General features: G+C 38.3%; 1 protein-coding gene across 3 annotated transcripts; it reads left to right on the forward strand.

Annotated features, from left to right (window-relative positions):
• On the forward strand, positions 1 to 26643 carry CYLD (CYLD lysine 63 deubiquitinase). Of its 3 annotated transcripts, XM_021554998.3 has the most exons (18): positions 3 to 157; positions 639 to 779; positions 4173 to 4833; positions 6035 to 6337; positions 7215 to 7320; positions 8370 to 8465; positions 9555 to 9671; positions 11156 to 11535; positions 12941 to 13106; positions 13877 to 14018; positions 14516 to 14638; positions 15924 to 16015; positions 17066 to 17132; positions 18539 to 18671; positions 19077 to 19185; positions 20171 to 20289; positions 20901 to 21117; positions 22563 to 26643. In XM_021554998.3, the coding sequence occupies exons 3-18, from the start codon at positions 4327 to 4329 to the stop codon at positions 22745 to 22747; spliced, it is 2862 nt and encodes a 953-aa protein (XP_021410673.2). In that variant the 5' UTR covers positions 3 to 157; positions 639 to 779; positions 4173 to 4326; the 3' UTR covers positions 22748 to 26643. The 3 variants fall into 3 exon arrangements, with proteins under 3 accessions (XP_021410674.2, XP_021410673.2, XP_021410675.2); XM_021554999.3 differs by lacking the exon at positions 639 to 779 and having other exon boundaries at positions 1 to 157; XM_021555000.3 differs by lacking the exon at positions 3 to 157 and having other exon boundaries at positions 394 to 779; positions 6035 to 6202.
• The last annotated feature ends 521 nt before the right edge of the window (positions 26644 to 27164 follow it).

The raw sequence follows: 27164 nt of genomic DNA on the forward strand, positions 1-27164 counted from the left end.
CCCGCCGCGGCAGCAGGAGCGGGTGTGCGGCGCTCGCTGCGCGGCGGCGATGGGGCAGCGCGGAGCGGGCCGGGCCGGCGCGTCGGGCCCGTGAGGGCTCGGGGACGGACCCGCGGGCGGGCGGGAGCCCGGGCCGGGCCGGGCCGGGCGGGAGGAGGTGAGGAGCGAGCGGCGCCGGGCGCGGCCGCGGGAGTCGCTCGGCGCCGTCGGGCAGGGGCGCGGCCGCCGGCTCGGGCCGCGCTCCGGCCGGGGTCGCGGGCGGTGCCGCCGCCGCTGCGGTGCTGCGGGGCCGGGCCCAGCGGCGGGGCCGCGCTAGGCCGGGGTGGCGGTGGCTCCGCTCTTGGCGGGCCCTGCCGGGCCTTTCCCTGCTTCAGCCTCGCCCCCCGAGCAGCGTCGGCCGCGCCTGAAGTGTTTGGGACTTTCCTTCCCCGTCCTGCGCGGAGCCGCCCGGGGAGCGGAGGTGATGCTCAGGTTTGGGCGGGGGCGAGGATCATTGTCCTCCGCAGCTGAGCCTTGCACGGAGCCCAGCGGGTCGCACGGACGTGCCTTGCCGTGAAACACTCTGTGAGGGAACCAGTGAAATATAATATTCGGTATCATTTCGGAATTTGAGCGCACATATTTCATTTTTTGGGCAGGCCTGGCCGCGAGGTGTCTGCAGAGCGGCTGTATTGGTAAATCTACTAACGCCACAGCATTCTGGCCTTTGGGAATGATTCCTCTTCTGCCTCTCACGGGGATTATTTGTATCAGATTTGTGACGCCGAACACAGCTGCAGGTGCATTTTCTTTTAAGAATCATGCTACCAGTATGAACATCTTTGTATTTCATTGTTTCCACCGATGTTTTGAGAAACAGTTTCTGTTTCTTCACTCATAGCTTGTATAGCCGACATGTAATTCTGTACAACGAGCTGCAACTAAATTTCCTTGCTCCTAGTTTTAACCTTGCCATGAAAATTGGTTTTGGGCTGTTGAAGAACAGAACTTTGCATCTCAGCTGGTTTATTTATTTTTGGTATTAAAGTGTCAGTTTTTTAAAGAAACCGTATAGTTTATTTTAGCCTTTTTATTTTATACTCTGATTCAGAGCCATAGACGTGTGTTCATTCTGAAACCTGATAGCTGGTTTAAACTTCTTAATATAGTGCATCTAAGGCTCCTGCAGGGTAGAAACAGAGTTCTTGAATTTCAGAGCAAACTGTTATTCTGATGAGATGTCTCTGTAGTGACAACAGTGACTCATAACTGAGGAATAAAGGAAATTAGGGAAGCTTTGAAGTTAGGTAGCTTATGGCCTACCCCTGATAGTTTTTAAAATGTCTTTTTCTTCTGAAGTATGTAGTGTTGCAGTCATAATTGTGTTTTGCCTGTTTTTCCTGAAGTCTTTTGAGCATGAAAAAATTCGGGTAGTGGATGGAATAGAAGAGTGCAGCTGGACAGGCTCTGACACTTAAATTGTTCCTGTTGGTGTCAAGTGCTCTTGGGTTTGCACAAGTCTTGAAGCTGCTGGTGTGTTGTGTGGGGTGACTTTGTGGTAAGGATTAAGTTTCTTGGTTCCCAAGTTAATCATACAGTGGTCTAATAGTTTGTTCTGGTCATAGTCTGCTACGACTGTGCTGCTTGTTCAGCAAAGATTTTTCTTTACTCACAGAATTTAATGGGAAATGGCTCTAAGAATAATCCTAAAATCGGTGGTGTATGTAAATGTATTTTTGGTGCATTGCCAAAACTTAATGTCCTTTTAACAAGCTTTTCTGTGCTCTTAAAATACTAATTCATCACTTGTATTATTTTAAAAGAAGGGTATTTGGCTTTTAAAGCAGTATGGACAGTGGTTGTAGATAAGTTTTTAAAGGAAGGTATTTTTATGTAGTGATAATGAACTCTTTAATAAAGGAAAGCCTTTTGGTACTATAGCCAGGGAGTTTAGTAACATATCTGTGGGTAATTAGGGCTTTGAAAGACCACACACCACATAAAGTTATTACATAATCTAAGTGCAGCTGTTGACTGAATTCTTTACTACTAAACATGTGAAGATTCTATTGTTGAAGCAATGGACTTGCAAACAAGATGCATTTATTAAAAATACGTATGATAAATCTTATTTTTTAAAATATCTATTAATCTTTTTTAAGCTGTTGAACAGACTTTCTCTTTTAATATATTATTTCCATTCATACTTATGAAAATTAAAAGTAATTATTTCTGTAAATGAAGTAGGAAAAATCAGGATCCCCATAATGTTGGAGATACTTGTTTGCAGTCTGCTGGAGATTGGGAAGCTGTGGAATGGCTCAGAAGAAAAAGGAAAGTGAAGTGTGTTAGCTCTTGAAAGAACATAAATGGTTTTGAGAACAGAGAATGGAGCTATGCAAAACAAGACAGTTGGTTTTTTTTTCCATTGTGTGAAAAAAGTAAAGGGAGAAAATTACTCAGAACTTGTATCCAACTCTTATTTTACTATCTGAGTAGACTTACAAACAACTAATGGTCATTTAATCATGTTTCCATGTGAGGCAGGAGGGGAGGAATCTTGCTGTGTTCTTCATCAGTTTCCACAAAAACTATTTGAGTCCCATGCTCACACCACTTTTTTTGTTAATCATTAACAAACATTAAAGTCCATTTATGTGTATCAGAGGAACGTGAAGAAGAATATTTTTTAACTTGGAAACCCATGGATGGTCTGTGAGACTTTCCTTCAGTGAGGTCTGGGCCTGCCTGGATCCTGCCCCTCAACCTGGCAGATGGAAGCTCCTTCAGGCACAGCACTGCTGTGAGCTGCTGCAGCAGTGTGGGGCTGTGGTGGTGACACTGACACCCACGTGTCACATCTGTGCATGGTACAAGAGCCTCACCAAGGCAGCACAGCAATCTGTGAGTTCCTAGGGACTGAAAGATGAGGCACTGCCCAGGTTTCAGGTTGTCTGTAGTTACTGCTTTTCTTTGGGGAAAGGGTTTTGTTAAATATTCTGTTTAAAAAGATGAGGGAAATAATTACAGGACTGCTGGATTTCATTGCTTTCCAATAGCTTCTGAAACTGGGTTCAGACAGGGTAGCAGAAATAGCAATAGATTTTGTGCTATTTGAATGCCATCAAAGAAAAGTTATGGAGCAATAGGATACCTAGGCACAAGGACAAAGATTATTTGCCTTTGGCTATAAATAGTCATTGAAATTGTCCTTTAACTGAATTAAACTGTGGCATCACATATTGGGAACAGGAACATTTACATGACAATTCATTCTGAACTTGTACACTGCCCTTTGCTGTCATCTTTAGAAGAAAAAATCTTGCTAAGGTACTGCAGATCTTTCTTCACGTATCCACTATGATCAAAACTATAGACACACATGCTCAAAGAAGTATTTTCAAATTGTTCTTTTTCACTTTATTCGTTGTGAACTGTACCTCCAAAGGTAATATTTAACTAAGGTGTTTTCTCCATGGTATTTTAATAACCATGATGTATTTCTTGCTTTGTTGAAGTGAATTATCTTTCTAGAATGATAAAAATAAGAGCCTCTGTTTTTTTCTGAGACCTGCATGTTGCAATGCCCACACAATTTGGTTTTCATGTATTGTGTATTACTGGAACTGTCCATTTCTATTAAAGAAATGGCTGTTACAAGTTATTAAAGTTCCCATTTTGTGCTGCTTTATTTTGTCAACACAATTTCCTGCTTCACTAAATCAAAATGTTATGCAGAATGACAGATGCAGTACACTTTGTTAGAAATAAGTAGTCACTAAGCATGGGAAAAGAGCTTTATAGTGGAAAGTTTCATTAATATATTGTTTGTAAACTAGAGCAGGTTGTTTATTTATGTTCATTTGCACTTAGGTTTTTTATTTTTGCTTTCACTTTTGTGTTTTCTTTGTTTTCTGCATTTCATTACATGTTTTCCACAACCCTTTTTTTTTTCAAGGAACTAAAGAAGGAAATCAAATGCACTGCAGTAAGGAGCAGAAATGGGTAAATGGGTCTGTCCATGATCAGCAGTACAGTGGCTGTTCTGGGACTCTAGTTCAGCATTTTGCTGAACTCTGATCTCTATGAGGAATGAGTCTGGTCACAGATTTAAATTGTTTTATGTTTTACTTAAGGCTAGCTGTGCTTACCCAATTCAATTTTGTCTTTTTTTTCTTTGCTTTTTATTCTAGGCTTCCTGCTCTGAATGCGTTTCTTTGCAAAATGAATATTGCATTGCTTCACAAAGATTGGACCCTCCAGTAGAATTTGGAAAGATCACTGCACATAAATCAAGAGCTTATTTTTCTTGAAGACTTCTGTTCAGCTTTCAAAGTTTTAATCACAATGAATTCAGGCTTATGGAGTCAAGAAAAAGCAGGTTCATCCTATTGGGAAGAGCGGATCTTTTACTTGCTTCTCCAAGAATGCAGTGTCATAGACAAGCAGACTCAAAAGCTCTTGAAAGTGCCCAAAGGTAGCATTGGGCAGTTTTTTCAAGACCGTTCTTCTGTGGCACACTCCAGAAATATTCCATGTAAAGGCAAGAAACTGCAGATTGGATTAAAGATTCTGGAACAACCTCATGCAATCTTGTTTGTGGATGAGAAGGATGTTATAGAAATAAATGAAAAACTAGCTGAGTTGCTTCTGGCTATTACTAACTGTGAGGAAAGATACAGTTTGTTTAAGAGCAAAAGCAGGTTAGCTAAAGGAGTCCAGATAGATATTGGCTCACCTGTTAGAGTACAGCTGAGATCAGGGGATGAGAAATATCCTGGAGTTGTTCGCTTCAGGGGACCCTTAATGCAAGAAAGGTCCCTAACAGGGATATACTTTGGAGTAGAGTTGCTGGTAAGTTACTTGCTAAGGGGTGGTATCAGATATAGTTTATGAGGTGAGTTAAATATGTCTTCAGGACAAAGAGGAAGTCCTAATTTTATTTTTTTTCCTAGAAGCCTATTACTCCTAAAATCCGTTACCTTCAGTGTTCTCATAACTGCTTTTATGTGAACATACCATATCACATCAGCCTTGTAATCTCCATGTTAAATGAGGCTTGATGTGTGTGGGTTTGCAGAAAGACTTGAACATAATCTGAGTCCTCTAGCCCAGAAGAATGTAATTCACAGAATCGTGGAATGGTTTGGCTTGGAAAAGACCTTAAATATCACCTAGTCCCGAACCCCTTGTTTAGGTCAGGGACACCTTCCACTAGACCGGGTTCCCCAGAGCTCCATCCATCCATCCTGGCCTTGAGCAATGCCATGGATGGGGCATCCACAACTTCTCTGGGCAAAAATATTTACAGCCCTCTCATGGTGAATATCTGACTCTCAGATTTCTGTTGAGTACTTTGTTTGCCCGTGTCAGGATACGGCCTGTAAATGCAGGGTTGGACTTTAGGGCTGCTGTTTTTGTAGATCTCTAGAAGTCCAATGGCAACTAGTTAAAATGGAGAACGTATCTGTTCTGTTCTCCTTGTGAGATATTTCTGCAAAATTAATGCCAACCATAAGCTATTGAAGAATTAGGTTCAGGAGAGTTCTTCTCTTGTTGTAGAAGTATATTTTTCAAAGTACTCCTTAAACTTTTCTTGAACTCTTTGTAATTCCCACTGAGAACCTCAAGGAATAAGAGGCCCAAGTGTTTCTGAAAATCATCTCACTTCATATGGCACTTAAGTGGAATTTTTGGATGCTTAGCATTATGTCTAGTATGAAGTAGTTTTGTCTTGATATGGCAGAAATTTGATGATTGAAGCAAAATTTGCACCTGAAGAAAACATGCTTCTCTGAGTGTAAAGGCTTCTGCCTGCAACTACTCTCTAATCTAGTGACATCTTGCTCTTTATTCCCTGAAGATAGACAGTTTGTCTGTTTGCCACAAATTCTGACAGCAGAATTCTCTAAATAACGATAGCGCATCAAACAAGTTCTTAGTGCAATTTATTATGGATTATGTTGCTTCTTTTTTAGAAGTCTGTTTTTCACAAAAAAACAATAATTTGGTTTTTTATCTCTTTTTTCCTTTCTCTTCCTCCTCCAATACTTAGGAAGAAGGTCGTGGTCAGGGCTTTACTGATGGACAGTACCAAGGCAAGCAGCTTTTCAGATGTGATGAGGATTGTGGGGTTTTTGTTGCTTTGGACAAACTGGAGTTGGTGGAAGATGATGACAATGAACTGGAAAGTGACTATGCAGCTCCAGTTGACGCAATGCAGGTAGAACTTCCTCCTCTGGAGATCAACTCCAGGGTTTCTCTGAAGATAGGAGAGAGTATAGAGTATGGCACAGTTATATTCTGTGATGTCTTACCAGGAAACGAAAGTTTAGGATACGTTGTTGGAGTGGACATGGTAAGAAAATAATCTGACTTTAATAACTTCTGCATGTGTGTTAGCTAGTGAATGACATGCACGTAGAAGAAGAAACATTATCCACAAGCTACTTCAGCGGAGGCTGACCTAAAATGGGAAATAAACACTGTGTTCAAAGATGCCCTTGGTGGTAATTGTTTCTTGGCATCAGGTAAATGGTGTCGTATTTGATGCTAAACAGTTCAGGTGAAATACTCTGCTTACACTGAGGAGCCTCCACTGAGCTACTTGCCATGTTAGGTGTCAGTCATGGAGTCAAGTGTTTGTCTTGTGAGACTGGCTTTGTTCTGCCTGTTAAAAAAGTAGGCTGGATGTATTTTTCTTTTTTTAGCCATTTTTAGAAGTTTTTTTTTTTTTCATGTAACTGTTTTGTTTGACTTTGTTCTACCTTAAAAGTGTGGGTTTCAAGGACAAAAGTTGATCTTTCAAGAAAATGTGAAGCTTGTAATGAAAAATTATTTCTAGCAACATTAATTTTTAAAAATGAACAGCTTTAAAATTTTTCATAGTTTAAGATTATTCTGGTTTTGTAGGTTAGATGCTTCCATTTTCTCGGTTGCATTAGCTGTTTCCTAAAAATGCAATGGAATTGCCCTAGCTTGTTCATCAATAATGTGTTTTAAAAGAAAAATGCTTGTTAAAGTAGGAGCTGTTTCTCCAGAGATAATGTTTTAAGCTTTTGCCTTTAAAGACTGTAGTGTTTGGCTATTCTAAATACAAAATTAGTCACAGGAAAAAGTAGATGTTGTCAAGTGTTTAATTTTCCTAGTTTTTATATTCTTAAAGACACATGTTTGTACGCAGTATGATGTAAATCTTCTTTTGGGATATGTGTAATGTGTTTTTCTATTTTTAGGATAATCCGATTGGAAACTGGGATGGAAGATATAATGGAATACAGCTGTGCAGTTTTGCAAGTGTTGAAAGCACACTTCTTTTGCATATCAATGATGTTATTCCAGGTATGCCCTGCTTTCTTAACCAGAAGGCAGACTTCGATAACATCTAGGACATCCTCCACCTAAGCACACTTACATGATTAAAACAATACTGCAGAATTAATTTCCTAAATTCACTTGAATTACCTTCTCTGTTATATTTCTCTTCAGTATTGCCCTCCTTTTGGTTAGTCTCACTAGTAGAAAAGCTTTAATACTGAACAAAATTCCTGTCAAACTGTATAGTATTTACAATACTATTCAGTGTGTAATCTTTATGAATATGTGAGTGTCTGTAGTGGGAATCTTTTCTATGGTCTGTTGTTCAATTTACTCCAGGGTTTCAAATATCTTGATCAGAAAGCTGTTCTTTCTGTGTTTGAAGGGTGTTGGCAGGATTATATATGCATTCTGGGAATAAATATTTGGAAATTCTTGTCAAGACTGGAAAAATTCACTGCAGTAATCCACTGAATAGTGTTAACTTGTAACAACTACAGGTCCCTGATTCTTTTTCTGAAGAAAGAAAAGTTTTTATGAGACTCTCATTTGAGCACTGTCTCTAGGCAGGCTCTAATGAGTCTGTAGTCTGTAATTGTTGCTCTCACACTTCAATTTGACTGACTTTTCTTATATCTGCCTCCTACTTGCTGGTTTAGTTGATATGCATGTTTTTGCATGAATTTTCTGCTCTTCGGAGAATTCACAGGGATGTCTCCATTTTTTGAAAAGAGCATTTATTGTAGATGTGTTTGTAGAAAAAAACTTCTTGTATCTGTTTCCATATAGAATGGAAACGTATACCTATGTTAAAGGATGTGAAGACAACCTATTTGATGTATTCAAGAAGTAATGGTAGACTTTGCAGTAAGCAATTGGTGATGTGATAAAAGCAGATTGTATACACATAAAATGTTGTTCATGTGCCAAACAAGGCACATGAACAACATTCTGCTCAGTGTTAAAGCTTGTGATGGCAGAGTTTTGTTTAGTTACATTTTGAGGTGAGCTTTGTGTAACACTGTGAAAACATAGCAAAGGGAAGCTAATACTCTTCATGTGTGATGTCTCAGAGACTGTGTCACAGGACAGGAGACCTCCCAAGCTTGCCTATACCTCAAGAAGTGGTGACAAAGGCTTGTTCAATCATAGTAAGCCAAAGGCTATAGGTAAGTATGGGAAGGGATTTTCTTTACTATTTTAAGATTACAAAATTTTGTTGCTTGCAAGAAAGTACTGTCTTTTCTATCAGTTGATGTATTATTTCAGTTATGTGTCAGGTTCACAGAATCAAGGTTGGCAGAGGCCTTTGAGATCATCAAGTCCAACTGTACTTAAAAGTTAAGTTTCTCTGGAGTATTAGTATGAATTTAATAATTATAGAGATGGTAGACAGTTAAAGTTAAGACTGCCCAAACTGCCTTCATTTTCATGAAGAAGAGTATGAGGTTTAGCAAAAATTCTACACAATATTACCTTAGTTGTCTAGTATTACCAGGTCAGGGCTGCATTCTGTTTCTCTGAAAGTGTTTATTGTTTTACAGAGCTAGTAACTTCAAAATTTTTAGCTCAGGAACAGATCTACTTAATAGTGGCGGTATTAATTTAGCTGTGATTCAGAATATAAACTTCCTTGACTTTGTTTTTGTTCAGCTCTGAAAACCCTCCGGGGAAAAAAAAAATCAAATTGAAAGAGAAGCAATTTATAATTTTTAAAATTGTTTTTTTAAGGCAGAAATCTAAATTCAGTGTCTTTTGATTTTACTAGTGGCTACATTGGGTAGTAAAATACTAATGACAGTATATTCTGTAAATTGTCATTTCACCTGGCATTGGATGCTGGCAGAGATGATCTTCACTGTAGTAACTGTGATTATATGTTGACACAAGTTATAAATTTGGAACCGATCAGTAATTTATTTGCCTGCTGTGAAATTTTGGTACTTTAAAACCAACTGTATTGCAAATACCTTCTTATATCCATAATTTATAGTCATGAAAAATTTGTTTTTGAGAGGTATTTTCTGCCTTCTTTTCAGGCAGTGACTTGAGATTTCAGCTCAGAGTGTGTGCTGGTTTGGCGCAGACTTCTACCTTGTTGTGAGCTTAGAACTGTGTTAGCCTGTGTTTGCTCCTTCGTGGAAAGGCAGTTGTGTCTTCTTGAAAGTGTAGTAACAAATTTATACTAAGAAATAAGAGTGTAGGTGGCCTTTTGTAAACAGAGATTAATGTCTTCAATAAAATATGTTGTTTTCCAGGATCTACCTCTGAACCTGGAAATAGAAGCAGATCTGAAGTGTTCTACACATTAAATGGCTCATCAGTTGACTCTCAGCCTCAAACAAAAACAAAATCCCCATGGTATATTGATGAAGGTAAAGAGAGAGGATAGTTTTTTATATATTTATTTAAAAAACCCACAAAATAAAACTAGAGTTTATTATGTTCTTTAAATAAAACAAGGATGAGATTAAATGTAAAACAGTTGGACTGTGTTGGCATAGTGGAATACATAGTACATATAAAAAGCATCTTGAAACCCCTGTGAAAATGTACTCTGTCTTGGTGTGACCTGTGGTTTTCTCCTGCATGTAGGAGATTATGTTCTTGGCAATTCATGTGCAGGTCTGTGGGAATGCACGTCTCACAGGAAAAATAAAAGCTGAGGCTGGGATGGAAGACATGAAGTATTCCTTGTAGCTAAGTGTACACAGTAATTGTATTTTGCCTGTCTTTGTAGCTGTGTTACAGATCCAAGGGAACTGTAATATTCTGCTGTGCCAGCTAATCAGTCTGAAAGTGGGAGCAGGGAAATTATCTGAGGTTTTTCTGTGTTTTTAAAAAGTAATTTCTGTAAAATCTCTCTTTTTGTTTTTTAAAGTATGAGTGCACATACTTGAAGGATCAATATATCTTGATTTGCTTCCAAACCTATATTTTTTTTCCTAAAAAAAAAAAGTGTGGCTAACTGGCCTAATGACTGAAGGGGTAAATACTAAACTGTTAAGGTACTCCAGAAACCTGTAGCAGCAGTAGCCCCTGAATTCTTTGAACCACAAGAGAAAATGTATTAAAATTGTTCTTAGTTCTGTAACAGACGTCTTTTTTTTTAATGTTTCTAAGACATTAACTTCATTTAATGAAATAGCATGGTGAAGATGGAGAGGCTTTTGTTCTGCAAATACCAATTGTGTACTAGAGACCCTTCCAGCTCAGGGTATTCTATAACTATGTAGAGAGATGAGAGAAGACACAGAGTGCTTGTGCTGGTCCATGTAGTTGTGATCTCTTTTATCAGGCACTGCATTGCTAATGACATGTTTAAGTCCTTGATGCTCTATAGACATGAATAGATTATCTGTTTTAGAGCCAAAGTATGTTGTGATAGAGTCAGTGAAATAAGCACTTTTCCATTTGCAAATCGTATCTGCAAGCAATTATTTATGCCTTTATAAGCTGTGAACCAAATTATTTCCTCAGCCACAGTGACCAGTGAGCTCCTTCTAGTTTTGCCCCCTACAGTCATAATCCTTGGGGCTCTTAACTCATGTTCAAAGAAGAAGCTTCATGTGATGATTAAAAGATTTAAATCCAAACCTTCCTGTAGTTTCTAATATCTTTCTCTGTGCTGTTAATTTTTGTTGCTGTGGTAAAAGTGGTGGGACTGCAGCAGTGTCTGCTCAGTCAGTTCTGTTTCTCCAGTGTTGCCAAGTGACAAAAGTCTTCCTAAATGTCCCCAGCTGTTAGTGCTTTCCACCTGTTACATCAGATGTTGCTGGTTTGAGAACCAAATATTTTTTTTTAATACAAGGGAAAAAAACCCCAACACTTACTAACATCTTGGTTTTGATTTTAACAGCTGCTGAAGACCCTTCAAAGTCACTTACTGATTCATCTCCTGGATTTGGACATTCTTCACCACCACTGCAGCCACCTTTAACAAATTCTGTGTCTACAGAAAACAGATTTCACTCCCTCCCCTTTAGCTTGACAAAAACAACAAGTACTAATGGTACTATTGGACATAGTCCTCTCTCTTTATCTGTTCAGTCTGTCATGGGTGATGTGAATACTACAGCTACCCAGGAGAGTCCATCAACAGCAAGCCCAATTGGAAACTCACATGGTCTTGAAGCAGGTTCCTTGGCTGAAGTTAAAGAAAATCCTCCTTTCTATGGAGTAATCCGCTGGATTGGCCAGCCCCCTGGAGTAAATGAAGTATTAGCAGGACTGGAACTGGTAACTATAAATTCTAGTTTGCATTAATGTTAATTACTAGTTTTGTTTCTCAGAGCTGGTGCCTGTATACACTGCAAAAGCAGCCAGTCTGGGGGATTTGCCCAAACAGGTTGCCAAGTGATTTCCTTAGTGCTAAGTTCTTTGATAAGCTCTGATTTTTATGGCTGCCTTATACCTTACCCTGTTAGTAGGCTCTGGGATGTGTTTGTATCACAGTGGGCAAAGGATTTTGTAGGACTGATCAATTCCTTGCTTTAGAGGAGTGTCTTTAGTGTTTGCTTACATTATGGAGACTGTAATTGAAAAATGAAATCTAAAGCTCCTTTAAGTGGAAATTTATATAAAATTCTCTAGCTGTAGTAGTCTTTGTTGAATATAATTGTTTGTTGTTTGCATATCAGCAAACAGGCAGTGTGATGACTGTCAGAGCTGTAAGGCTGGTTTTGATAATTGACAGTAGTGATATTGTTGATTTGACAGCCATGTGTTTTATGTGTTTCTGTGGGCCCTTTGTAAAAAAAACCCACAGTTGCTTCAAACATGAATTGCTGTTGTATACTGACATCACCTCTGTGGCAGCTGCTGCCAAGGTTGTGATGGGGTATTGGTTAAATTAACAGTTAGGAAGATGGGGTTCTTTATTTTGGGACAATATTCAATAAAATATTACATAAAGCAGTGTAAAATTATGTAAAACACAAGCAAAATATGTGAGAATGTGACTGGAATTCCAGCTGTTACAAAGAAGTTCTGATCCTTGTGGGTGTTTTGGGTGAAGTTGAAGCCATAACATACCACAGGCATTCTGAGCCTCCTCCTTGGGTTGTCATGCATTAATCTGGGTGTCACTTGTGCATTTCTGCATTAAAGCCTAGCTGTTGTTACTAAGCAGCCAATGTATCTTAAATCCTTTTCTCAAAGATAATAGCTTGTTGGTGTTCACTCCTAGCTTGTGTTGTCTCTCCTTGATGTACACTTTCTGTGTTTTGAACAAGGCGTTTTTCTTGTGCAGCCAAATCACACTGAAATTAATCATACTACCCCATGCTCAACGATTTTAATTAAGTGGTAACAAGTGCTCTTTCTAACTACAGAAAGAATCTAGACCAAGTTAAGTACACAGTCTTTCCTCCTACCTTCCCCATGCTGCTTCTGGTGGAATTTTTGTTTTATTTTAGATGTAGTAAAAGTTTAAGCATGAAGAAAGAAAGAAACATGCAAGTCTTAATTTTCTCAATCCAGTCAAACAACAGCTCAATTGAGGCTGTGGATACTGAATTGCAGAAACAAGTGTGTATCATGCTTCAGAGTAGCAGAAGGGTGACTTATGGGTAGATACTTTATCAAATGTCCTACTGCAGAATTGTAGAAATAAGAAAAACTGAGTTCTCACTTCAATTTGCAGGAAGATGAATGTGCAGGCTGCACGGACGGGACATTTAAAGGAACTCGATACTTCACGTGTGCTCCAAAGAAAGCTCTTTTTGTTAAACTCAAAAGCTGCAGGCCAGACTCCAGGTTTGCCTCGCTCCAGCCTGTTTCCAACCAGATTGAGCGCTGCAACTCTCTAGGTACTGACTTTTTGCTCATTTCTTGTTTATCAGCTGGGAACTGGCCAGGGCTTTGCTTTCATTCATTCCTGCAATAACTTCTTTTATTGAGCACTTGGAAAGCTGTACAGGTATTACTTAATTGAGATTAATAAATAGCAGATCAGGCTGTACAGAATACAGTGATTCTTAATTATTCTTTTATGCTTTTAAACAAGAAAATGTTCATATATTTAAAGGAATGTCATAAAATTATGGGAATTTTTTATGCTGTACATTTCTTTCTTTAGAAGTTGTAAAACTATCTTGCTGGAAATATGATTGCATTAACAGAAATAAAGGCAGTTATTTTTCTATAATCTATAACATCAACTTATTTGAGTGTCTAAATATTAACAAAGAAATGCATGTATTTTTATGATGGAAGTTAGTGGTGAAAAACTTAATTGTTTCTGTAATTTTAAGTATTTTAGATTTCTTGGGTCACGTATTGTCTGGGACAGCAGCAAAGTGTCCGACACTTGTAAGATAGTGGGAACTGGGCATTTGTAATGAAAAAAGAGCTTAATTCCTGCCAGATAAAATTAATTCAGTGCTGCAGGCTTTCTGAAGCACTCTAGTGTGGAATGTAAGGCCTTGTTCCCTGTCTGGAAGACAGTGAGTCTCAGCTATAATAAAATGCTATTCTAGTCCAGAGAAGGCAGCAACTTAGCTATAGAATATTACTAGGAAAATCTCAAGGGGGATAAAATTTGAGGCTTTAAAGTGTCTTTTGAAAAAAAAACTTTCAGCCTTTGGAGGTTACCTAAGTGAAGTGGTAGAAGAAAACACTCCTCCAAAAATGGAAAAAGAAGGTTTAGAGACAATGATTGGAAAGAAGAAAGGTATCCAGGGTCATTACAACTCCTGTTACTTAGACTCCACCTTATTCTGGTAAGTTCATAATTTGTATAGTGGCATCCCTTGGTAGAAATGGAGAACATGTGTTCTTTGCTTGAGTGACTGTGTGTGTGTATTCCTGTGCAGCTCCCAGTGTCCTGTGCTGCAGTCCCTGTGCTCTCCCAGTGCAAGCAGTGAAGTGCTGGTTGTGTCCAAACTGGGCTGGCCCTTATGGCTGTGCTTGTTTAGATGGAGGAATGGCTGAAGGATAAGGAGAACACAGGCCCAGGGGGTGGAGAGAGGGAGGGAAATGCCTCTTGCAGCTTCTTTGCAGAATTCTGCCTGGGCAGCTGGTTCTGTACTTTGCTGCAGAAAGGATACTGGGTTGGAGTGGACTTTGCTGTTTAGTGTAGCTGTGTCCCCTGTCCATAATTGCCTCTTTTTGAGTTTGTTTAGTTCTTTAATTTTTCTGTGACTTTGCTTGGGTTGTCTTATGTTGCTCAGGCATCTGAATAGTCAAAACAACCTTCCTTTTCCTTTTTTCTTTGTAGCCTGTTTTCTTTTAGCTCTGTTTTGGACACTGTGCTACTCAGACCTAAAGAAATGAATGATGTAGAGTATTATAGTGAGACTCAGGAGCTGCTGCGGACAGAGATTGTGAATCCTCTGAGAATGTAAGTAAAGACAAAAACTGGTCTCTAGTCTAGCATGAATTAGAGAGATCCTGCAGTGTTTGCATTCCTTCTGCAAATCTGAGAATTTTGGCTATCTGCTGCTACTCAGTGTATTTTTTAAAGTATTTTTACTTTTTCTTCATAGCAAATTTAATCAGTGATAACTTGAAAGAGTTAGTCATTGTTTGGTGAGAAATATTTTCACTACTTTCTTACTTGCAAATGGATCAGCACGAAGCTATTGTAAAAATTGTACAAGTGTGATTACTAAAGTACTGATAAATACAGGTTGTGTTTGTTCACAGCATTCATCTTTACATGTCTTTAATACTATTGTACTTGACAAGAAAATGATTTGAGTTATATGGAGTTTCACAATTTGATAGATTTAGCAGGGCTTTAGAAGTTTGATTACTTTTTACATGTGGTCTGCAAGTGGCCAAAAGCTTTTATTAAAAAAAGTTAATATGACCTTTGTAATTTCCCAGGCACAATGAGCAAAGGAGCTGCAACAAAAATGTCAATGAAAAGTTGTTGTTCTTAGGCTTAATTTTTAAAAAACATGTGAATAATATAGTTGTTGTTCCAAAATTCTATGGGCTGTCACTGAACAATTTCTGACAAAGTTTTTATTTTGATAAATTAAAATGTTGGCCCATGAAGTCTTGTTCTTGTCAGGGAGTGTGTCCTTGGCCTGGTGTGTTCCAGGGTCTGTGGAGCAGGTAGGATAGCAGGATGCACACTGAGTAGCAGAAATCTCAGGTACCTGAGGTGGCTGAATGTCTTACCGTCCTTTGATCATGGTTAAGAACTTTAGGGGAAAAGATTGAATTCTCAAAGCCTCAGCTTCTTAGGTCAGCAATACAGCTCTGTGTCTTTTTCCTCAAATGTTGAAATTTTTTTTTGTTAACAACTCCTACAGTGTTGTTATTATGTGACATTCTGAAATTATGTGTTGAGCTGTGCAAATTAGAGTGAAAAAAAATCAAAATTAATTAACTGTCAAGTCCAAAAATAGTTATCCTGGTAAGTTGATAATTAAAACTGTTCTTAAAAGTTGTAAAAGAACATTGAGCACTGCATTAAATTTATGCTACATTAAGAAAACTGGGAGTCAGATTAAATATAAGAAATCAGTATATAGTTTTGAAGAAATACTGTATGCAATTAAGGAAGGACTTGAGAGCCTGTATTTCACTTTTTAAGTGATTGGTTTTGCCCTTTTTTTAACTTCTCTGATTTGTTCAAAAACTAGCTAATAGCTTATTAAACCCATTTATTGTAGATATGGATATGTATGTGCTACAAAAATAATGAAACTGAGGAAAATACTTGAAAAAGTTGAAGCTGCATCAGGATTCACTTCAGAGGAAAAAGGTAATGGGGGAGGTTTGCTTTTCTTTGAGATTTACAAGAATCTAATAAGAAGGAACTGAGGAACTTTGCTACATAATTACAGCAGAACAAAACACCAAATACTTTCCTGTGGCAGTAGTGTCTCGAGCAGAGATCTGAGTGACCATTGGCTGCTAGAAAGGTCTTTTCTGCTTCCTTGGAACCCCAGCTCAACAATTTGTAAGGAACTCCCCAGCTGAACAATTTCTGGAGTCTTCCACTGCCTGGATTTCTTTTAGTGCCTTCCTGTGCCCTTGGAACTCCCTTCCAGCAATTAGTGGAGAAGACTGATAAGGCAAGGGAGTGTTTGTCCTCTTTCAGATTGTCACTTTGACCCCTGAGGCATAAACTTCTTCACTACAACATTTGTTACAATGGTTATGTAGTATTTTAAGAAATAAAATGTTCAAATCATGTTAGAAAAATCAGTTCCCAACTTTTTGATTTTATGTAACTGTTTTGCTTTTATTCAAGAGAATACTACTTTCTTTGTAAATACTGAATGTTGGAACCAGTATTGACTGCATTTAGTGGCAGGGAGAGAAATATACCAGCAAACTGTGGTGGGGGAGAGCAGCCCCCTGGAAAGTGCTGTTGGCTGCATTCTTGGTTAGAGAACTAGGTCTCTAATTTGGATGAACTTGGGACTTGGGTTTTGTGTTACTGTCACTGCTCCTCACTGACTCTCTGCAGATTGTTTCCTTTTGAAAGCTTTTATTTCTCCTGGAAAAGTTGTGTGGTGCTAAATGATTCTTCTGAAATACAGAGCATCTTTTTTAACTTTACTGGAAAGCTTTGTTACCCTGTTGAGCCTGTATCTTTTATTAGGACCATTTAACCCTAAAAGAATAAATAGAGGATTGTCATGAAAATATTCATAGCTTGTCATAATCTTATTGGGGTAATAAAGCTGTAAAACTTAACTGTTGTGTTTTTCCTATGAAAATTTTGAAAACATTCACTTTCAATAAGTCTTGAATAATGTATCTGGTTTTGCATGCTAACAAAACCTTTTGTCTCTCCTGCCTCCAGATCCGGAAGAATTTTTGAATATTTTATTTCACCATATTCTGAGAGTTGAGCCACTGTTGAAAATAAGGTGAATCTTACTTCTTTGGCCTTCAAGGGCTTCATTGTATCTGTGCTGTACAGAAAGCAAACCTTCCATCATTCAGCTTTCAGCAGCAAAGTTTGTGCACTTACCTGAACTCCTCAAGGGCAATTCAGAAGTCTCCTTTCTTCTTAGTAGTGGTAACACTGAGCGTCGTGCTTTTAGAATCCTCTCAACACCCGAATACTCTAAAAAGCAACATTGACTTAAATGCTGCTGGGATGGGAGTTGGTTACAGTTTATAGCAAATTTGATGAAAGTTCCCAGGAACTTTTGATGGTGAGATGAAACAGCTCCAATATAATGGGTTTTTTTGCTGTTAGACGCTAGTCAGTCCTGTATGTTTTTTCTCTATAGTAGCAAAAACTATTTCTTCAACTTGAGCATCATCCTTGATATCCTTTCTTTTGTACTTCCAGAGGAAATTGAATTACTCATCTGAAGATCTCCTCCCAGATATATCAGTTATGTTTATTTAACAGAAACACTATCTGAAAACATTGGTACTTGATGCTTTACTATGTTTTGGACATCTGACCTCAAAACATACTTAAATTGGTAGCTTAATCCTGTGTCCCTCTTCCCAGCTGTACAAGATGTATTGTGGTTTTGTGGCTCTTGTTTTTTGAAGAGGATAATTGGTTTGTGTTAGGAATGTGTGTAATGGAGAGGGGTTTTTCCCTTTTTTTTTCTTTTGGTGAGTATAAAGAAGTTTCTCCAGACTGTTTCCTATGGCTTGCATTGGCAGTTTATGTGGTAATCTGCCTCAGAGCTGGCTTAGGTGTGGAAGGAGTCTTAACAATTACAGCTGGACAGTCTTGAATTTGGATTATCCTTTTGGAGAGTTCTCTGCTAACTGTAGAGCAAGTCTAGCAGCATTAGCCATCTGTGTGAGACTTCCACTGCAGGAAGCAGTGTAAATATTGCCCTGATTTAGAGGAAATGTTTCATTAAACCCATCATACTGGAGATAATTAGTGTTGTTTCATTTGATATTTTATTCCTGAAACTCCTAATTGTCTCTCCAATGAAAGCTGCTTTATTCTCTTGGAGTTTTTGATGCAGATGCTTAGTTGGTAGTTCAGCCATGCATAGGTATATGTTTTTAAAACATGCTCTGAAACTCACACTGATTTTCTTTCTTTAAATTTTTCCATAATCAATTCAAACTTAATACTTGTCTGCCTGGCACTTTGTTGTTGGGGGCAGGGGGCTGGGCTTTGTCAGGCTTTGTTGTTTATTTGTGTTTTTTTTAAAAGCACAATATATTTCAATGCAGAGAGGATGTCTTGTTGACTATTTTAGTGCAGGTGTTATTTTCCTAGAAGATACAGTTATCATTACAGTAGAGCTTCAGAATCTGTTTTTTGTTTTTTCTTTAAAACTGTTTTTAGATCAGCAGGTCAGAAAGTACAAGACTGTTATTTCTATCAGATTTTTATGGACAAAAATGAGAAAGTTGGAGTCCCAACAATTCAGCAGTTACTGGAGTGGTCATTCATCAACAGCAACTTGAAGTTTGCAGAGGTTGGTGACAGCTGTTGCCTTGTTAGAAGTGATCATAGCTAAATACCTGTCCATTCAGCAGCGGGAGAAAAGTAGGATTTGGTGCAAAAACATGCAGATATGTTGGAAATGAGAATATTGTGTCAGTGATCCAGGATGCCTACATAGCAAAAACATTTTAAGGTTCACTTAATGAGATGGGTTCTTTGGTTAAACAGATCAAAGTGATTTAGATGAATTACTTAAAAGAAAACTTCTTAGCTGCTGCCATGGAGTTGTTTTAAGGACTAATACTTTGAGATACCTCTGTCAGTGGGCTGTGAGTTTAACAAACATGAATATATTTATAGCATTAGAAGAATGTCTACAAAGTTAGATAATGATTTATCTTAAGTTCATTACATTCTATTCTGGCATTTTATCTAGGCACCCTCTTGCCTGATTATCCAGATGCCCCGGTTTGGAAAAGACTTCAAAATGTTCAATAAAATTTTTCCATCCTTGGAATTAAATATAACAGACTTACTTGAAGACAGTAAGTATATAACATTGCACTGTATAATGAAAGATAATTGCTGAGAGTGACTAAGTAGTCCTGATAGTGAAAGTAGTCCTGATTGTTTGGGTGGGTTTGTTGGGTTTTTTTCTGTTATACATTTACCAAGATAGTGTGAGATACTCAGGCTGAGGAGAAATGAAATTTACTGTGTAGAAGGTTTTTTTCCCCCTCATGCCAATTAGAAGTTCAAATTCAGAAGAATATATAGAATACAAGTTTTTTTTTTTGTTATTTAAGTCTTGAGTACCTGTACAACTGAATTTATTTCAGGACTGTTTTAAAGTTATTAGCAAGTTATTCAAGTTATTAGCAGCAAAGTAGTTAATTAATATGGCTGTGCATTATTTCATTAGACTAGAAAGGGAGCCTGAGATGAGGATGTGCACCTGTCGTATATTGTGGTTGTCCTTCTTTTAGCCATAATTATATCACTTCTTTCTGTGACCTACAGTTTCTGACATTGGTCATCCAGTGAATTTTTCATTGCATTATCCTAAGGAAGGACACCTGGTTTTAAATTTGAGATAAGAATTAATAAAACTGCCAAAATTCCTTAGCATAATAATATCTGAAGTTGCTATGGCCTTTCCTCTCACTGTCTTGGTCATCAGCTTATGCTTTTTTTCTGCTGGTGTTGACAGCTGTAGGAGCTAAGACCACTATGATGAGAGAGAGCTAACATGATTTAAAAGCCCTTTTTTGCTTGTTCATACACTTGATTTTTATAATCTTGTTTTGCCACTTACCAATGTATATGTTTTTCTCTTAATCCACATTGCACCAAAGAGAATTTATTAAATAGAGTAGTACATTTCTCTTTGATTAGCAATCTTATTTTTACTTTTTTAAATGTAGTGTCATTCTCCATTTAAAGTAATAGTTCTCCTTCATTTTCATACTCCTTTTGTTAAAAATCAAAGCCTCCCCAGCCTGCAGACTAATACCTTTGTTGCCACTGCAGCTCCCAGGCAGTGCCGTATCTGCAGAGGGCTCGCTATGTACGAATGCAGGGAGTGTTATGAAGACACTGATATTTCTGCTGGCAAAATCAAGCAATTCTGCAAAACATGCAATACACAGGTAAGTGCTTGTTTTTGGTATTCACGTGGGTTTTACCCAAATGGTTAATGCTGTGGTAATTGAAAGAAAGGCAGAAGAGCATAGTGAGACTTAATCACTAGTGCTAGTGTAGCTGCCACCCACCAAGTAAAGTGTCTCCTTTGGTGTCAGATCAGGAACTCCTGCAGTGTGTTCTATCAGCATGGCAACTGCCAAATCCAGACCTGGACACAGTGGAGAAGTAGTAACCATGTGTTTTAAATTGAATTTTATGTTCATGCTGCCTTGAACTAGAGTTGATAAATTAATGACAAAAATGCTATGTTTTGCTGTTTGGCAATTACATGAAGACGTCAGTCATGGCTTGTTTTCAAACCTGAGCATAGTAGATAACTGTTGCATTAACCTGACCTCCCTTCTAACCTTAGATTTGAATTTTCTGGGCAATATTGAACTACACTAGTGGGGAAAAAATAGAAGAAATGTTTAGTCAGCTGCTGTTATTGCAGTTCCTTCTCTAACACCGTTAATCTTCTGTTCAGCAGTAATGTCCTTTTTAGCTTTGTCTGCCACTGAAACAAATAATCGTAACAGGGTGTTTTTTCTTTTCTGAAATATCACTTCAATTGTAGGTTCATCTTCACCCCAAGAGACAGAGTCATAAATTCAATCCATTGTCGCTTCCGAAGGACCTGCCAGACTGGGACTGGCGTCACGGCTGCATCCCCTCGCAGAAGATGGAGCTGTTTGCAGTGCTGTGCATCGAGACCAGCCACTACGTGGCCTTCGTCAAGTATGGCAGGGACGACTCAGCCTGGCTCTTCTTCGACAGCATGGCAGATCGGGATGGTAACCTCTCTTTACTTTCTCTTATGTTTTTGTATGTGTAGTTTAGATTTCAGTGACCATTTCCTAAAGTGTGGGGTTATTAGTGTAGTTTAACTTGATGTACTCGATGCTGGAATACTGATCTTGGCTCAGCCTGACCTTAGCACATTGATTTCATGGCAGCTGCTGATTTGTGTATTCTGAATTTCACCTCAGTTGGATACCTTAGTAATTAGATGCTACAGAAGTAACTGCAGAAGTTTCCTAGTAGGACTCCCTGTACATTTTTCTATGCTTTGCAAATTAGGCAGAGACAATTTTATATAATCAACTGCAGGAATATACTTTCCATTTATATTTAATTGATGTACGTGATTATCAGCATAATTTAACAAATTATCAACAGATATTTTTATTACTTTTTCTTAAATGACTTACAGTAGCTGCCTTCAGAATAAAGGGAGTAGTCACATTACAACATCTCTGCTATTCCTTTGAATCCCTTTAGAGTTATCAGTGGAAAAATGTTACCCTGTAATAGCACAAATGTCAGTAAAACAAATGTTTTCTCAGATGCTGCTTTTTAGACAGATCCTGTTTAAATGTGGACTCTAATTCTGGTGCCTAAAAACAGTAATAGATGAAGTGTCAGACACGTAGTAACAGTTTTTACATGAAGTATTCTTGAGCCCCTCTGTTACCGTGTGAGTTGGCAGGAAAAGAAGAGTCTTGCCTCCTGTTGAAAATGAAACTCCTACAGAAGTAAAGTCACTTTCTTAGAACAGCCAGAAGACAATCAAGCTTCATTTCAGAGTGCTTGAAATACATATGATGTTTGTAAAGAACCACTTTATTTCAGGAATTTAGATCACATGAAATGCTGGAAATACCTCCTGCTGATCTTTGTGGGGGGTTTACTATTGCAAATATTTTTCTTCAGCTTTTCTTCATAAGCTAAAAATCTCTGCTGGGAACAGCGGGATGTTCATACTTGTGTTGTTTGAATTTGCTCATTTTTATGAAAATGGCCAGGAGCAAATCGTGCCTTAGTCTTGCAAGTCAGGTACAGGCATGGTTTGTAAATTCATCAGCTCTTACCAGTTGTCATTTTATTAACAAATTCAGTGCATGTGAGGTGGTTTATGTATTCAGGTCACTTTCCTAAAGTCACACAGAATTTTTAGAGTTAATGAAAACCCAAGGTTCTCCCTGGTTTTGTGTGATGTTTGTGTGGGTGTGGTTTGCTGGTAAACACTACAGGATATTCTCATTCTAACAGTGATTTCTTGAACAATACACTTCTCATAGGTGTTTACCCTGCAGCAGTCCAGTGTGGCATATTTAAGTTTTTTAGAATGTGTTTTCAAAAATTGGTGATGCTGTCATAATGAAAGTATATTATGAGGAGCAGATATATGTAGATATTCTCCTAATCTGTTTCTCCTTCTTTATTAATGGTTTAAAAGGAGGTCAGAATGGCTTTAACATTCCACAAGTTACCCCATGTCCAGAAGTTGGTGAATACCTGAAGATGTCTCTAGAAGAATTGCACTCACTGGATTCCAGGAAAATCCAAGGCTGTGCACGAAGACTGCTTTGTGATGCTTACATGTGCATGTATCAAAGTCCAACAATGAGTTTATACAAATGAACCAGGATCTCTGCAGAACTGAGGAGACAATAAAGAGTCACCCACTCTTGGGTTTGCTGCAGTTTTTGGTAGTTCAATGCAACCGTTGCTGGCAATGGAAGAAGTTGACTCTGACATCAGGAGGATTTACTGTTCCAAAAACTACATATGGAGTTCTGTCACTGAAGTATTTAAGCATTTTGCACTCTAGGAAGTGTGCTTGTGTGTGTTTGTTTTATAAACAAAGTTAAGTTACTAAAACTTAAAAGCTTTAAGTGCATTGATGGTACACAGGCTTTTTAAATATTCAAGGTGGAATTATATCAGGAGACATCTCCTTAGTCCATTGGGAATGTAAGGATACAGTATTCTAGTTCAGTGCATTTCTGTGGATGGGGATAATGATTCTTATGTGTTTCTCTACCCCCACCCTGTCTCCTCATTCTTGATCTTTTTAACACCGTAGATTCTCTCTAAAAGAAAGAATTACTTCAGTTTGTGTAAGATAAATTTTAGACTGGTGATTGCATATTACATCCTCTTATCTACTACATTATTTTCAGTTCCAAAAGTTAACATTCATTTAAAGATCTGAATCCCTGTCTTGCAAAAATCAAGCACACAGAGTTGCTGTGTTGTTAACTTGCAACTTTTGGAGGGGAAAGAGAGGAAAAGAAGAGGGTATTAAGGGGAAGCATAATTGCTAAAATATAAAATTAGCAATGAAAGTTAACAAGTGTCTTTTTCTAAGTATCTATTTTTAAAGAAACAAAGCAGTCTGGAACAGAACAGTAACTGTACACAAATTATTCCAGGACAAAACAATAAAATTGTGGATTGCCTCAGGGAATGTTACTGAAGTGAATTCTAGTCTTTGGTAAATAAAACTGAATTTTCTACAGTACATTAAGCTACTGCCTGGGAATGTTACACATCTGACTCTTCATTTCAGGATTAGTAATATTAAAAAGAGAATATTAAAAATCTCTGCCTGGAAAGATGAAACTCTAAATAAAAGTAGATTAGAGTTCTACTGTATACCAAGTACCTGATGAAAACTAACTTGAAAAGCTGCAAAACCTGTGTTTATGTAAAGTACTATATTTTGAAGTCTGTTGTTTCCTGTTTGCAATGACATGCTGTTGTTTTAGTTGCCTTTTAGATACTTCTGTCTACACTACTAGAAAACATGCAACTATATATATACAGTAACATCTGGTCATACAAATTGCATCTGTATGAACTGTACATTTTCAACTCTTAAACTGTTTTATATGGAAGCTTCCTTTTTGGGATCATGTCTATAGAAGGGAAGAGATAACAAAATGTAACAGTGTGTAAAAGCCACATGGAAAAAGGCACTGTTTTAAAGGCAGTGGAGACTGATCCCTTATTGTAGAAAGTGTGGTTATTTTGTTTTCCTTGGAAAACCTAGAATCTTTCTTTGGGTCGCACTCTACCATAGAGGGTAGTAGAGAGAGGTTTGAAAACTGCTTGAAGGGCTAATCTGTGAGAAGCAGGGGGTGCTGAGGGGATTGATCTGCTCCTTAGCCTTTGCATGAAGTGTGCTCTAACCTTTCACTCTCAAGTGCAACCCTTGCTTTGGCCTGGAAGAGTCTCCTGGCCTTCACATTCCCTTGCCTTATTTAACCAGTCTGTGCTCCTTGGCAAAATTCTCTTTTGTTTCAGTACAGAGCTCTTGACCTCTTTCTCTCCTGAAAAAATTTGGTGAGATTTTAGGTGATGGATTCTATAACCAGGCCAGTTGTGTCCCAACCTGGAAGGAGGTCCAAGCAGTGACCCCTTTGAACAAGGAGCAAACACAGGCCTAAGCACAAACATGCAGACCAGTCTGAATGTCTGGATTCTTTCTCTTCCCTAGCCCTAGATTTATTTTTGGCTTTCCTGGTGCATTAATTTCCTATGTCTTCCACTGGTGTCATCTTTCCACCCCCTCCCAGCCTCATAATATATAATCACCTCTTCCTGCCTGAGCTTGGAGAACAGGCTTGGACCTACTATAGCCAGAGAAGAGAATTAGAATTGGCAACCATATTCAGGTTTCCTAGGTGAATGATCTTGTAGCAAAATATCCACTCTTTCATACAGCTGGAAAGTATTCAGCTTTTCAGGATATATACTCGATTAAGCAGAAGTGAATTAATACACATGGGTGTAAATGAGCCTGGCTTCTTGCCTCCAAACTTCTGGCCTTTCAGTGGAAAAGGAAAAGAAGTATGGACTCTTCCTGTGGGACACATAGGGAATATTCTTTACTGTGTACGCTTCCTGGTGACAAATACTGTGTTTGGAAAGGCAGGCAGTGCTTTACAGCCTGCCTTTTGTACTATAGATTATTGCAAAATGGTAAATAGTTTTGCAAGCACTGTATGATTTCATGGTTAGTTTGTTGCCCACTTAAGAGGGCAGAGATATCTTCTACAGCATGCAAAAAAAATTCGTTTTGGCAATCAAGGAGTCTTCTTTTAATTGAAAATGTATTGCTGTGTTCTGTACTGCACTGCATTGGAGGTGATCTGGCAATGTAAATGAAATGTTACAGAAACAACCCCAATTTTATTTCCTTTCTCAGAAACGAGTATACAAACAGTGAAGTGATTTCACTGTGAAAGGAAACTTGTAAAATAACTTACATGCAAGGGTAAAAAAGGTGGGGTTTCTGTGTGTTTTTTAGCCTTCAGCATATATTTGTAGGAGATTTGAATAAGCTATTTTGAAGCTTTCATTCTAAGCATCTACTGCTGTTAACTGTAATGCCCAAAGAGTCCAGTGACTAAGCATCCAACATTTATGTTGTTTAATGCATTTGGAAACCTCCCAATCAATTCTTTTATCTCTCTCTTTTTTTTTTTAATATGGTGAATGTCCCTCCAGATGAATAGCACGTAGATCATTCTTCATGGTTTGGCTCATAAGTACTGCTAACAATGGCCTTAACCTGTGAGTAGGGAAATACATTGACAGCATGGTTCCTGACAGCCTGTAAAAATGTAAAGTTTTGTAGGGCAAACTTTTGTAACTGGGGAAAAAAACCTTCATCCCATGCAACTTGCCTGCTCTGCTAGATATTTTTAGAACTAGGAGTTCAAAATGGAACAAATCACTGTGCCACTAAATCCTTGCTTATTTTGAACGTAGAGGGTAAAGAGGAGGTATTAGCTAAAGGTGATGCCTTACAGATTTACTCAAGCAAAGAAAATCCTTCAAGAAAGCCCCAACCAAACCCACAGTAAGATACATCAGAAGGCTTGTCATGGGGCGGGGGAGATAACTGGAGGGAAAAAATACAAAAAATATCTATGTTCAGTAAAGGTCTTTCTAATACGTGACACTGATTCTGTGCTCTTGAAAATTGTAGTACTGTGTTGTACTGAACAGCCTGTGAGAGTCCCATTTTAAGCAAGTACTGTGTGTAACAAGAATTGCTTTTGATCATAAATGGTTCATTTCAATGCACTTACTTTTCTCGTGCACTTTACACTCCACTGAGTAGCTGAGCGTGGTCCCCGTGATCCCTGACAATTGCCAGTTCCATACAGCACCAAGGCACCGCCGTGCTGCGTACCAGACTGGTGTGGTTTCCCAGCGGAGCTGGTGGAAAAGCAGCTTCAAAGCTCTGTGTATTTTTACCACTGTAACAAAGCATGTTTTTATCTGTTCTTGATGTTTTGCTAAATAAACATCCCATGTTTTGTGCACAAGTAGTCTCTTAAGCTTACAAGGCTGTCTCCAAGAAGGCATAAGGGAAACAAACCATTGGATCAGGTTGTCCTCAACTAGCCTTAATTTATTTTTTTTTTCCAATGGTAGGGCTGAATGAGCTGCTGCTGGAAAGGAATGTACTATGTGCTCTTTCTGTATTAATATTAATTAAAAATATTATTCTTATGGCTCTATTCATTTCTTTGGGGCTTGGAAATGTGGGAGTGTCATGAAAAAGCATGAAGACAAGGTGAACTAGCCAGGTGTTTTGTATACTTACAAGTAGTTTTATGTTTGTGCATTTTAGTCCTTCAACGTTTCTAGGAAACTTAGGAATTGTTGTACTGTATAGAATCAAGTCTAAGAATACTACTTGTGTCTTACCAATTAACACCTAGTGCTGTAAGGGGAAACCACTGAAAAGCAGTTACAGCTGCCTGGAGTTTTCCTGGTGGGGGGATTTGGTTTTGAAATTCTTAGTACACCACCTTACGAACCCTAGTGAGCGGCTCCTCCTAGAATAATGCTGAATCCACACCTCCCTCTTTCTATGCAATTTCTGTCTGGAAAAAACACTAACTGCTATCCAGTAGGAGTAGGTTTACCTTTCTATTTATTTTTCCTGGGAATTTTACTAGTAATAAATAAATAAAAACTGGTAAGTATAGTGAATATAATCCTACCTGAGCATGCAAAATAAATTATGTCAATTTAA

This window comes from Lonchura striata, chromosome 11, assembly GCF_050655825.1.
Source record: "Lonchura striata isolate lonStrDom1 chromosome 11, ASM5065582v1, whole genome shotgun sequence".
Classification (NCBI taxonomy): Eukaryota; Metazoa; Chordata; class Aves; order Passeriformes; family Estrildidae; genus Lonchura; species Lonchura striata.

Coding starts and splice junctions, on each gene's coding strand:
- CYLD (XM_021554999.3), top strand. CDS start 4,327: ATGAATTCAGGCTTATGGAGTCAAGAAAAAGCAGGTTCATCCTATTGG. Junction 9,672..11,155: donor CCCATGGTATATTGATGAAG/GTAAAGAGAGAG, acceptor TGATTTTAACAG/CTGCTGAAGACCCTTCAAAG. Junction 14,639..15,923: donor ATTGTGAATCCTCTGAGAAT/GTAAGTAAAGAC, acceptor CATTTATTGTAG/ATATGGATATGTATGTGCTA.